General features: G+C 44.5%; 1 protein-coding gene across 4 annotated transcripts in view; it reads left to right on the forward strand.

Moving 5' to 3' along the window:
• Positions 1 to 13,483, forward strand: part of LOC8024135 (heterogeneous nuclear ribonucleoprotein K) — a 42,471-nt gene that overhangs the window by 8,260 nt on the left and 20,728 nt on the right. For all 4 annotated transcript variants that reach the window (XM_040211464.2, XM_040211465.2, XM_029984967.3 and 1 more), the window contains exon 3: positions 12,553 to 12,671. In XM_040211464.2, the coding sequence (XP_040067398.1) occupies positions 12,553 to 12,671 (119 nt within the window). The remainder of the gene's footprint in view (positions 1 to 12,552; positions 12,672 to 13,483) is intronic.

Below are 13,483 nucleotides of genomic sequence, written 5' to 3' on the forward strand. Positions count from 1 at the left end.
ATTGATACTATTGAAAGTATTCTTTGAGCAGTTTGCCTTTGCATCAATATGGATAAATCTTTAAAGGTACCTGGCAAGTGGTGCCTTTACAACTAATATTTGGTTTCTCGTGTGCCTTTTGGTCGTTGGGGGCGATCCTTTGAAGGTGTGGCGACATTGGTCACTAAAGAAAGTTGCTGCGGCAGAAGAAGCAGGGTTTCGAGAACAGAGACGAAGGGGCCATAAAGGAGGGGCTGGAAGCGAGGTGTTACATCACTGTTAGGCACTGTTATGTCATTTCTACTTGCTAATGACGCATTCTGTGTCACAGATATTTTTTTTTTTTAGGTTTTATCTCCGGATGTTAGCATTTCTCTGCCACCTCCGGCGAGATTGAGCAGAAAACTGTTGCCAAGAGACAGTCTGTTAGTGTCACTCAGCATCTCGGATACATCCAACCTTCAGTTCGTAGGGAGAAGAGTGCCATATTTTCCGCACTGTAGTCTGCACCCAGTGCACAGTCTACAGGGACAAGTTTGGGGTAAAAATTAAAAGCTTTTGCTTAGATAGTCCGTATGCCGTGCATATTCTGAACGTAAAAGTTATATGGAGCACACCTTGACAAATGCCTGCTGTATTAGCTCAAAAAGAGGCTTGGTATCATATATAAACCAACATTAATATGCTCCGTTATTCATAAAATCTTCCATGTCTTGTCGCAGTAAACGAGCTACCAAAAAAAAGACAGATCCTTGTATAGTCTGCATCAGCTAACATTTCTGCTTTTAAAGGGGCCCTGCAAGGACTTTTTTACTGGTTTTTAATTTGCACCGAACCTGAGCTCACTGAACGTAGTAACTTAATAAAACTTTTCTTTTCTCAAATTTTGCTTTATTTTAAGTTATAGTCAAATTAAAATTACAAAAACAAGCAAAAAATGACCTCCTTCATGAAGTCCTTGGTTGCATGAGTGGCCGTGAACTAGAGGAGGGGCAGTGAGCTCAGCGAGCGCTCACAGCTGCTGCACACTACGTCAATGGCTCGAGAGGGCGCCACTAAAGCATGTTCTGGATAGGCTGTATGAAGCGGGCAGCCAGGATGGCTCACATTGCATTTGCTGCGCAATTAAACACTAATTCGGCATGAGACTTCATTGGCCACAAACGGCATCAAACTTGGGGTAAAGATCACTGGAACACACGGAACTTTTGGAACACACGGAACCGGTCGGATCCTTGAGCTCGTATACGACCACAGCGCTGCCGCGTACACCCAATACCTTTCTACGCTCGCCGCTTGTCGGTGTCTTATCCCACTACCCCTTTCTAGTATGTGCCGCCTTTTTTCATTGCTCGGTGGCGGGTGTGTCGACGGATCATTTCTTGTTTCCGTACTTTATAAACTGCGTTTTTTTTTTTCTTTTCTGATCTAAAATACTGAACAAAAACTACTTTCATACATAATGGAAACGGTTCGCGACACTTATGTTTTGCATTTCGACTAAAATGAAGCTTTTAGCGGCTCTGACCAGTAGTAAGCCCAGGACCAAAGACGTCACATATTGCGCGCTTTCGGCACTGCGGGTCTCCCCCATAGGTGGAGGAGGTTTCCACGCCGTCCGGTTACAGTAGGACGCACTGATATTTAGTTACTCTCTTCGTGCCAGCTGGTTTGCCCGAACCCCAAGAGATGTGGAAATCGCAGAAAAGGTAGACGCTTAAATTGATTGCAGGGATAGTCTGCGGACCATAGTACGAAAAAAATGGAGTAGTAGTTGAGGGGAAGGAACGAGTTTTAAGCAATGTCGGTGTTTCACATTTGAGCTTCCCATCTGAACAAAACGCTAATACCTCCTTCATGCACTATGAAATGGAAGTAGATTGATGTTTGGGGTTCGGAAGTTTGGTGTTCTTCAGTGTATACCGATGAACCCCGAAAAGTTAGTTCCCAGCTGGTTTTGTCAAAATTGGAACGGGGGGAGGGGATGAAGAGGAAAGCAAAAAGGCCCGAATTTGTGCTGTCCTCGATTGCAAAAAACCCTAGCTTTGCAGAAAGAAATCTACTTGCAACTTTTTTCGTGTTGACCTAGAACATAGCTTCCACTGGACTGTTCACGAGGCTGCTTTTTTTTTATTAGAGAATCACACCCAGAAGCAGGCTGAGAATTTTTTCACCCATAGGCAGCAGTGGCAACAGCAGAAAGGGAGAGGGAGGAAAATGACAAACCTAGACAGGTTCAGCCACCAGAACGGAGCTACGAGAGCTTGAACTTTTAATATTGCTATGCTCGGATTGAATAACTACCGTGATATCCCGAGAGATGGCCCACCTAAAACCAAAAACAAATTGTGGGAAAATAAGGAGTAAGCTCATTATGTTGCGGTAACTGGTTTTGCTGCAGAACCCAGGGATCTTGGTCTCTATCCACGCCAGGTTCGATCTCAATAAACATTGCACCAGCATGCGGTCGTGTATCACTACTGTGGTGCACGTTAGAGACCCCAGGCTAGCAGTCCTACTTCACGGCCTAATTTCTCATCTACAGCACGAACCAGTGTCGTCGTACTCTGGCAAACGAGCATCACACTGCATGAGCATCTAATATCTCATTTGTCTATTCACTCAGTACGACATAGCAGCTGACCACCGAGAATCTTCTCGTCCCTTGTCGGCCCATCACGACCACAATAATGTTGCCCTCGTTTAGCTATAACTAGAGTTTATCTTTGATGAAATTGAGAGGGCATTCTGCATTCTTTATTTTTTTACTATTAATTTGCCATTTATCGACACTTAATTCAGAAGTTGTTGATAAAACCATAGTAATATCTACAGACACATCAAAGACATAGTAAGCCAATTTAATTGGGTGTAAGGTTTGCACGAAATCTGAGGAATCGGAGCCACCGCTGCTGCAAAAACACTGGCTCCTTCCTCCCTGCGACGTGCGCACACTGTGAACCAGGGCAGCAGCTAGCACAATCGCATACTCGGATTGGATGCAATCGTGCCTGAAAAACACAGCAACACTGATTTAATGCCCCGAAGGATTGTTGACGACGGGCCTTCCCCTGTTAGGTGTCCATGGTTAGAGATGAGACGATGCTGGCATCGTCTCAGGATTTTCAGCCTAGTGCTCTTCCAAAACTAACGTAAAATATCTTGGTTTCTTTTTAGGGGCAAAGCTCCTTAGGGTCTAGCCTTGTCCATCCGGCGTCCGTGCTCACATCGCTCTTGCTGATCACATCGCTCTTGCTCTTCTTTCTTACGGAGGAAACTTGGCTTTTTAAATGTTGTCTTTAATGGCAACTGTGGTCTAGAAAATAGGGGGCACAAATTAAGATTTTGGGAAAGCTGGTGAGATGGCTGCCACAGTAGGCTAATGTATGTCCCAGATATCTAAAAAAAATATGAGCAGAGTTTTATCAGCAACTGGGCAGAGTTATAATTAAAAGGAACATCAGTCTGTGCACCCGGTTACTATTGCTATATTTTTTGTAGAGCTTTCTTTTAGAGGATACTTTTGCTGGTAGTTATGATGGGGTGTTCTCCAAAACCCAGCCAGCATACGCTGGTGTTGGGGGGCCCCATGTTTTGTGGCAGCATTCAGAGTTCTTTGCTGGCCTCAGTCTATTACGTTAGAGTCCGCAGAATTTCTTCTGGGATCAAACCTGCTGCGTTGCAGAGGAAACACACTGAACAGAAAAAGGAAAAATATCTCCCGATTTATATCATATTTTGTGGTTAACCATGGGCATAAGACGTGAAATTGGGGCAATACACACACAGTTCCAACGCCCATTGAAAGGATGAACTTTTTGTCTGCTATAAGGCCTCTTCACACGTACACAGTGGATTCGGCATGCATGCAATGTAAACCCAATTGAAGTACAGTATCTTATGGAGGTTCTTTTAAACTGATTTTCAAGCCCTTTTATGGGGTGATTTTTATATTTTGTAGCCCTCTATGAAATGTGGCAAGGGTATGTGTGATTTGAACAATTGTTGAATTGGCATATAGGGTATGTTGCAGCATCATGCAAGGGGGCTTTATAATAAAATAATACTAATAATAATCTTTATTTTGATGTGTCCACAAATAGCACTAAGCGTAAAAAGTGGTACAGTGTCATAGGAATAGAAAGAGAAAATGCGTACAAAGCAGGAAGAAGAGAAGAGGCAAGCAAAGTCATAATCATGCACACACTGGTGGCTCGATTGCTCGTCGAAAAGTGTTCATGTCACAAAAAAATATGTATTACAGATTCCAGTGAAGTCAGTGATGCACCTAACTGCACCAAGGTGTGTTACACATCCCGTGACATTTCGTCTAAATGTGGGGAAATTGCCCACTGGAGCAGTGGATGGAAGTTTGGGGAATAACCTTAACATGTTCAGCTGAATCGTTGCTAAGAAGGCATATTTATTGGTGACATGCCTATTTTTGTTATCACAAAGTTCTACATATAAAGTATCATTAATGTTTATACTAGACCGACGAAAGTTTTTTTTGTTAATCTGAATTAAGAATTGCAGCTTTATTACAACCTTTAGAGCTTGAATGAAACATCAATTTGGGTGCCCAAAATTATTTTAATTTAAGTAGAATCCGCTATTTGGTTGATTTTTTTTATTCAAAACCTAAAGTAATCAATTACGGTAGTTTATACTGTCCCTCATCAATCAGCACCTGGTTACCGTGCCCCTTGTTTCTTTGTGCAACTTAACAGCTAGTTCCGCGTTTCAGGGAACCAACCTGCCGTGCAGTTGATTGTAGTGGTTGGATAGAAAGGAGAAGGCATAGCGAACATTGTCTTTTAGTCGGGTAGGATAACGCATGAATCTTACAATATTATTCGTAGTGGTACGAATAAAAACGAAGTGTGCATTTATGCTTCAAAAGTTCCCTGGCCTGCTCCAAAGTGGACATTTTGGCTGCTCCAAAATGGCTGTCCAGACACACCACTAAGATTGGTCTAGCTTGTTATGCTTGAGTTGCGTTCTTGTAATTAGCGACGTGTGAAACAGGAATAAAAAGGTAATTAAGAGCAAAGAGAACGGGACGGGACATTGTCCTGTCCTGTTCTGTTTCTTTGACTTTTCTGTTCTTTTCTACCCCAGTCTCAGGTATATTCAACATGGTTAACATCCACCAGCTCGCCTGCACCCTTACTATTTTATCGAAGAGCAACTGGACCGAGTAGAGCTATGAAAGCTAACTGTGCTTGAAAGCAGTGATGAATGAACCGCGTTTTACACTCAGTTAAATCAAACGTGCGCTCGAGGATGCCCTTGTGTCCGGTTGTCGTTTTAACATTGCTCTTAAAGGGGTGCTAAACCTTTTTCTTTGTCGGTGTATTGAGGGTCAACTCAACCTATGGGCTCTAAGCAATTGCCAATTTCTTTATAAAAATTGACACCAAGCAATGATCAATTACCTTGGAGCTATTGCGCTGCGCCAATTGCACGCCGATCCACTTTCGCTGCGTCATCCTGCTTCCAAGCGCAAATTTTGTGCCAGAACTAGCCGGGAAATATATACTGTAAACTACTTATTTTTTGCGGGCTGAATATTTCGCCTTTTAGATCAAAGCTGGAGTTTTCGAATAATTCGCGGGTTCTGATTTTCGCGACGCGGTGGGATCCCATTATAGAATCCAATGTGTTTACATTTTACCGGAATTGTTCGCGGGACCTATTTTTCGCGAATTGTATGCGATCCGCGAAATTCACGAGAATTAGGTCCCCGCAAAAATTAAGTCGTTTGCAGTAATTTTTTTTATTCCTTTTTTTTCTGGCCAAAGTGGTTTACCGCATGTTCGTTTAGGTAATTCTGAACCAATGCTATGAAACCACCATATCGATGCTGTCAAGTCAACGGCGCGTCGGTGTCTGGTCTCCAAAAATCGGACATGCAAAGGTGGCTTTGTCAGAAGTACCGGGGCATTGATTCGTTGTTGACTTACTTTTTTCTTTTTGCGCAGTGTTGTTGAGCTTGGCCGTGTGTTATGCATTCGAAATACCGCACGCGTTAAATTGCGTGTACCGTAAACTCTCGTATGAACACCCGCCCTCGAGAAATCACCCATCCAGTTTTTTTAATCGCATCAACCGCGCGATTTGCGGTGTTGGTACGTGATGAGTGTGTTCACTGCGGGTCCCCTCGTGCTTATCACACCGTGACATGCGAATCTGCAGCCTCCGCAATCTGTGGGCTATCCATTCTCGTGACATGCAAATTCCTAACTCATTCCCGCGTTTTCTTTATTTTTTTTTTGTCTGCGATTTGCACGCGTGAAATTGGTTTCCGTGGTTTTTGAGTTTGTAGCGGCTTCTTACGTGTATATTGCACTGTGAAGTGCTAGCGCGCTTCGTCCACATTCTGCTTCCACACTCATGACAAGGGAGTTCGTAGCGAATTTCCGCATGCTTATCGCACCGTGGAACGCGAGTTTGCCATGGTGTGCGATGTGCGGTATCATTAATGAAAAGACAGTGAGTGTGCAGGCAAGCTGGTGATAGTTAAATATGATGTTTAAAACCAGAGACCGTGGTGAGGGAAAATATAGGAAACTTTGAAGTCAAAGTTCTCGTTTCATGTAACTCTAGTGCACACAGACACACACACCATTTATTTTTTCATTTTGGGTGGGCGTTCTTTCAAGACTTTATGTCATATAAAGGTATTTAAGAGCCTGTTGGCACGTGTTCACCTATCGTCTAATCTCTGGGGAAAGCAATTCCTAGTCTACAAAATTAAACACGCATGTGGCATAATTAGTTTTTATTTCCATGTTTGGGGTGTGTGCTTTTGCTGAGACCGCTTCCGCGCTCCTCATTCGTGTTGTAAACGCAATAATTGGTTGCCTCGTCCGTAAACTATCTCGTAAATGACATACATGGTGAATGCATGTGCTGGCACACAAGCAGCAAGCCGGTGGGAGGACAAGGAGAACAGTGGAAATGCCCTGCTGAGCGACGCAAACTCTAGACTGTTATGCTAGATAGAACACATCCAAGTGATTGACTTGTGAGGGAAAACTTTTGTTTTATTGTCCTACTTGCTGGTCTTGTGTGCGACCTTTTTTTTTACGAAACTCCTAAATGAGATTTTTTTTAAATTTTGAGTCAGTTATGTCTTTGCTAGTAAGGGCTAATTAAGCACGTATCTGTGAGCAGGAACGGTATCTGAAGATTCAAAAACTTTTGCATTTGTACTTTTACGAGCTAGGGTAAAATTTTACTCTGTTAAGTATTGGAATACCTTTGTGTTTGCAAAACAGGGACTTGGAACATTTGTATTTCCCTATAATGAAAACTGTACTCAGTAAGTATTGGGGTTATTTCAAACCATACTATTTCGTCTTGAAATGGTTTTGTTTTGAACTCGTGGAACTTGTTATTTGGGTTTTTAAATAGACAACGTTTTATTTTCGTGAGGCTTAAGTTGCACTTCTTTTGTTGACTATGCCTTCTATTGAAAATCTGTATGAGGAACCAGCCTGCCACCAGGACTCAATAGCTGCCACTCAGATAAATTGCAATTATGTTGTTTGCTTTTTATGCTATGGGCTGGAATATATTTAAGGAAAGGGTATGTTTGAAACCGGTTCTGTAACGTCACACGGAGATGCTTTTTCGTTGTGATATTTTTTGTATTTAGAAAAACACATCTGAGCTTGTAGCCCCGAGTTTGACCTGGGTGACCAACTCCGAAATTTACTTATGCTTCTACGAAACTCGACTTTTACTGCTCCAAAGGTGCATCTTTGCTGCTTCCAGATTTGCTACAAAAGGCTGAAGCTTGCTTCCACCCCTGTATTGCTGACACTAGATGACACCATCGGACGAGGAGAAACCCTTCTCCTCGTCCGATGGCGTCATCTGGTGTCAGCGATAGCTCCGAGGTAATCAATATTTGATACCGGTCTTAATAGAGAAGTCGGCCTCGCGTGATGTAATCTTTGGTTTCTTGGGAGGCTTGGAACCCAATGATAGAGTTATGACGGTAAATGAGCTATCGCAGAAAGTGGTTTAGTACCCCTCTAAAAAGGTACCGACGCCTCGTCTAAAAGCCTCCGCTTTAAACCTCGTCGACGACCTTTGAATTGTCTGCATAAAAGGAATGTTTTCTATGGCGTCGTGCCAGGAGGCAGAAAAAGTCCATTGGAGCCGACATGCGGGATCGATTCCATTATTCAACGACTTCCAGTAAAGGATGTTAATTGGAACAATGCCTCGAACCAGGGTCCGCGCTTGTAACAGCCGGAGTTGGTGCGAGGGGGGAAGGAGCCTTCCGGTCGGCTCTTGATTTAGGCGAGCCTCGGCTTGTTGTTGCGCGTGGTTGCCGTGGTAGCCGGGAGGCTTTCCTTCTCGCCTCATTGATTTGCCTACGGCTCTAGGCAGATGTGCCTCGCCCAATGTCTCTCCTTCTGTCTTTATTTTTTCCTTTCAGTCTTATTTTAATGTTATTCTTTTTTAGCTAGTTTTTTTTTCTCTCTTTCACCACTGGCTTGCTTGTCTTCTCCCTGTGTGACAGCTCTCGTACCAGTCTTTGTGAGTCGGGTTGTGCGAGAACAGAACGGATGTTTGCCTTCTTTCTTTTTTTTTTTGTTTGTTATTTCTGCCTGAAAACACTACCGTACTATTCCGAGAAACAGCCCACCTAAAATCAAAAGCATATCGAGTGAAAGTAAGGACTAGGCTATTTTCAGTGTGCAATCAAGAATAAAGTTGAAAATATGCTAGTTTCAGATTCTGTGACCTACGAGACTTGCAATTCCAGGGATGAAGGACTGCTGTACTGCTGCTGTGCTGTGCTGTACTTCCCAGTCAGCAGTGTTCGCTTATCTCCCGTTTTGGCTAACTAACATAATTTCTGCTGAGGTCACCATTGTCTGGGGCCCTGCAATTAATAGAAGTGGGCTATCTTTTGGTGCTTTTACTTAAAAGAAATAGCGAATCGTGCCAACATTGGGTTGGGTTATCTTTTGAGGGTGAGGCATCTCTCCGGATACTAGGGCAGCATATCCCCCTGTCCAGTGGCGTACACAGGGGGGGGGGGGCCGAAGGGGCCGCGGAACCCCCCCCCCCCCCCTGAAATTTCCGAGGGGGGTGGGAGTCGGCGAGGTTACTGACTGTCGGGTTTATCAATATCAAACTTCGTGGAGAAGTTGTAAAAAAAACAAAAAAGAAATAAAAAGGGAAGGGAATGCAATAGGGGGGTGGGGAGGGGGCCCATTTACGACATAGCCTTAATTGTTCCTCGAGGACCCCGCTCTGGGTGCGTACCATGCGCTGTGCCTCGCTCGAGCACAGCGGGGCCCCTCAATGTTTTGTAGCCTTTTTTTTTTTTTTTTTGAGAAGGAGTTTTGGTACTGCTCTTGCACCTCGACGAGGGGTTTTTCCTTGAAGCGGTGTCCGGCTGACGGTCGACAGTTAGGGCGAAGGTTTTTAGGAGTTTTCGGGGGTCTATGCACGTGTCCTTTCTTAATTGGATTTTGTATTGTATGTGTTTGTTTTGTACCGCGTGGCTCCCATTGGTCTAAAAAGAGCGATATCTAATTGGCTCCTCAGATGGTGGGAAAAGTCTTAGAAAAGTGAATATAGGCGCCTAAAGGCGCGGGATTCGCGGTTCAAGGTTCGAGTACGGAAGTTGTCATCGGCAGTTTGAGAACCGCGCGAGAAAGGGGCACGAGTGTGCGACCTGCTGCCTCAGGACGAGAGCCAAGTGCAATATGTGAGTGTACAAACCATTTTACATCGTCCCTTTGTTGCGTCGTGTGACTTCCTTGACTTTCTTTTGTGAGCGGACTTTGGAAACCTTAGAAATCGACACCAACGAACAAATCACGTGAGATTTTTGTTGGTTAGATCAGGTTAAGATAGGAAGTACTTTATGGTGGAGCAGCTTTCCAGTGCCTATCGTCTATCCATCAAGATGTTCCGCGTTTCTACTTATGCATCATTGTTTTATCGGCCCCGATGACTGGAGGCTTTGTGCATTGGAGTCGTGCCTCATAAAATATTTGTTTTTATGATTCTTGTTTTCTGCTTACCCTGGTGCCTTCTTTTGACGTGACTTGTAAATAAAAAAAGTACAATGCAAATGCCTTCCTGGTGGGGAATTTCCGGGGCATCATTTTTATGTATCATAATCATCCCAAAACCAATATGACAACTTTATTTTAATTACTTAATAGAAGAATGCATAGTTCTTAGGAAAAAAAAAATGAACATGCTTTTATTTTCTCTTGGACTTTCTTCTCTTTTTATCTTGTCCCCCTTTACTCTCGTTGGTCCGGCCCCCCCGCGAAATGAAATCCTGCGTAGGCCACTGCCCCTGTCTATAAACGACAAAAAGTGGGTATATTTATTTATTTTTATTTTTATCACTGCCTTCAGGCCCACTCTAGGACATTACAAAGGGGTGGGACATTCACACTGAAAAAATTAATGCGATAAAAATACAGGCGGAAAATTTGCACCATTAAAGGAGCTGTGCAACGATATTCAGTTGGAATGTTTTTCACTATACACAAGCTTACTGGCACTAGTGGGAGTCAAGGATACTCGCACGCAACTCCACTGGCCAAGAAACTCCTTTGTTGCGGTGTAATTTCAAGGACAAAAGCAATCATTTTCATTCAATCTCTCCTTTGCAAAATTTGATGACGTAACGTGGGGATCGCAGTACACCCATATGACGATATTTGAATGCGGTTCATAGATTGGACCCGAGCATTGCGTGGGCACTCGATTTGGGCTCGTGATAATTACTAGCTCGAGAAGCATTCGTGTAGTGACCTGTGTCCAATCGCTGCAACGACAACAATTGCCGAGCCATAACAATATCTGGAACTCGGCGCGTGCCCTGTGCTTTGCCAACCCCAGCGCGTGGCTATGATCAACACTGGCGGCATGTAATCGGCTCCAGATCACGTAGCCGCTTGTTCTGGCTGCGAGTTGAGGGGGTGAACGGTGCTCGTTTTTCTTTAATTTTTTTCTGGGACTTCTATTGCGTGGGGTGAAAAATGAACGCGTGTTTCATAGGTCATTAATGTCAGGGATCCGTCCTAAGTGGGTGGTATTTGCGCAAAGTACAAAAATTGTTGCATCGCCCCTTTAAGGTTTACGCTTAGAAGAAAAAAAAAGATGCATACGAGTTACACCGTCGTATGAATCACAAGAAAGTAAATTCCAAAATAATTTTTAATATTATTTTACATCCGTGACACCACTTCTGGAAGGCACGAGAATGCTTTCAAAATCATTTTGACGTCTCGTCTCGTGTCAAAATGTTTGGTGTTCCTTATTTTGACGTCTCAAACCTGAACTTTGGAGCTTCGGAGTTTGGACTGGAACGTGATTGCAAGTGGCAGCCAAACAAATATTTTCTTGCTCGCGGGCGGCGGCGTGGTTCATCGCGCATTTTTTTAAAACAAATGTTGGGCAGTTGGCCGCAATTTTTATAACATTTTATTAATGTTGAATACAAAAAAAAAAAAACCACTCAAAGTACATTAGCTATTAGGCAACATGTAACGCTTGCTTGGTTGTGCCCAACATTACAGAATGCAGCACCAGTCCTTTATATGACTTATTTCGAGTGCTTTATATAAACAAAGGCACTGAATCTCGTGTTGTAAATTGTGCAGTTGATTGGATGGCATTTGCTGTTGGGAAATGCATGTATCTGTACAACCGCGTAAGAACCTTTCTTAGTTTGAAAGAGTCAAAAGACATGAAGGAAGCAATGTTTGCATTCACAACCTTTTATTTAACATCCTGAATGTTGTGTAGTTGCCCTGCTCATTATACGCGAAGCAAAAAGAAAGTCTAAAGTAAACAAACTCGCAAAGCCGGTTGAAAGGGGGCGGGAGCCAGGTGCAAAGTAAAACTTCGCAACCATGCAAAGACACGCTCGCTCAAAATTTTAATGCGAGTTGCATGCCAAACTGACGCGCGAGGGCCGAGAACGTTGCCGCCGGGTGCGTCACATCTGCAAGGATTATCCATGGGGTCAGTCCCACACATATTTAGGCACAGCTACGCAGGACTCTGTCAATATGGAGTCCTGCGTACCGACAACACGATCAGAAACTCAACAGAATGAAGCATGAAACGGCCTTTACTGCTAGGGCTGCATCGACGGAGGACCAGGGGACGTCTAAATAATAGCGTGAAAATAATAAGTACACTATTTTCACGTTTGACATAAGTGACGTACGTCAAAACAAGTTTTAAGATATTTTGGCAGTAGACGTCGGTATAGTCACTGCCTTTTGCTTTGAAAGGTTAGCACAAACTAACCATCCTAAGACTACTTCGACACGAGGCTCTGCACGGTCACACGGCTAATACGTAATGCAAAAGGCTGTTTGCGGACGTGTTCGAAGCGTGTATGAAGCAAACATCCTTGAACACGTCCGAGGCTTGCCCGTAGATAATTCAGTCACCGTGCCTGCACCGAACGCCGTGTCTCTTGTACGATGTGCGAGCAGTGTAGCTGTGGCTTTGGGATGGTTGGCGTTGGTCACTAGTGTAATCGCTGGTCTTGTTTTTTCTTGGCAGGGGGTGGAGGCAAGCGTGAGCCCAGTGACGATGGGCGGGGAGACGGAGAAGTCCCGAACAAGCGGCCCCGCAGCAGCGGTGGCCGCGCCGTCGACGTTCGCTTCCTTCTTCAGAGCAGGGTAAGTATTTGCGGCGAAGTTGCGGGGTGACTGGCGGTGACGTTACTGCAGTCGGCGACTGGTTAAGGGGAGAAAGCTCCTCCCACCTCTGGTGGGAATGCTGGAAAGCGGGCGACCTCTCTGGTGTCTGCCCTGCTAAGGTGGAAAGGGGTGAGAGGGGCTTCCCCAGAGCTCTTAAGCTGTCACCAACTGTAAATCGCTTTGGTAAATTCAGTAAACTTTATGAAGGCTCAGAGCGTGCGGGAAGTATGGCAGTGTGCCTAAGTTGCCGCTCGTATGATGAGCGTGAGATGCAAAAACGCAAATGATCAGATGCTCCGAGTGTTTCTATAAGTTACCGATTTAGTTGTCTTCAATGACGCCCGGCATGTTTCTAATCGGAACCATGTCTAATTTCACTAACTAAAAAAAAATCAACGAACGACTTAATTTAATTGTCCGATTTATTGCGACCGCCTATATTGCGTCCCCTGGCCTTTGTACCGAAAATGGGGGTCCCTCCCAATATGGGGCCTTCTTGCGAACGAAGCGGCCGGATCGAATGGCGCACGAAAAGGAGGAAAGTAATTGTCCCCTCATTTGGGATTTGAGATGGGGAGGAGGGTTTTGCGTCCCGATTGCGGTACCTGGAATGCGTCTCTGACGGGTGCGTCTAGCTGGAAAGGAGCCTGCAACGGAACAGCCGTCCGCCTTGTTTTTCCCCACTGCTGCGACACCGCGAGAATTGCGGCCGGCATGACGCCTCTGCGACGACGTCGGGCAGAAATAGAGGGACGGCGTCTTTGGCCGTACAAGCGCGCCAATCGGAGAAG

The sequence above is a fragment of the Ixodes scapularis genome, unplaced genomic scaffold, assembly GCF_016920785.2.
Source record: "Ixodes scapularis isolate PalLabHiFi unplaced genomic scaffold, ASM1692078v2 PGA_scaffold11__112_contigs__length_91849675, whole genome shotgun sequence".
Lineage (NCBI taxonomy): Eukaryota > Metazoa > Arthropoda > Arachnida > Ixodida > Ixodidae > Ixodes > Ixodes scapularis.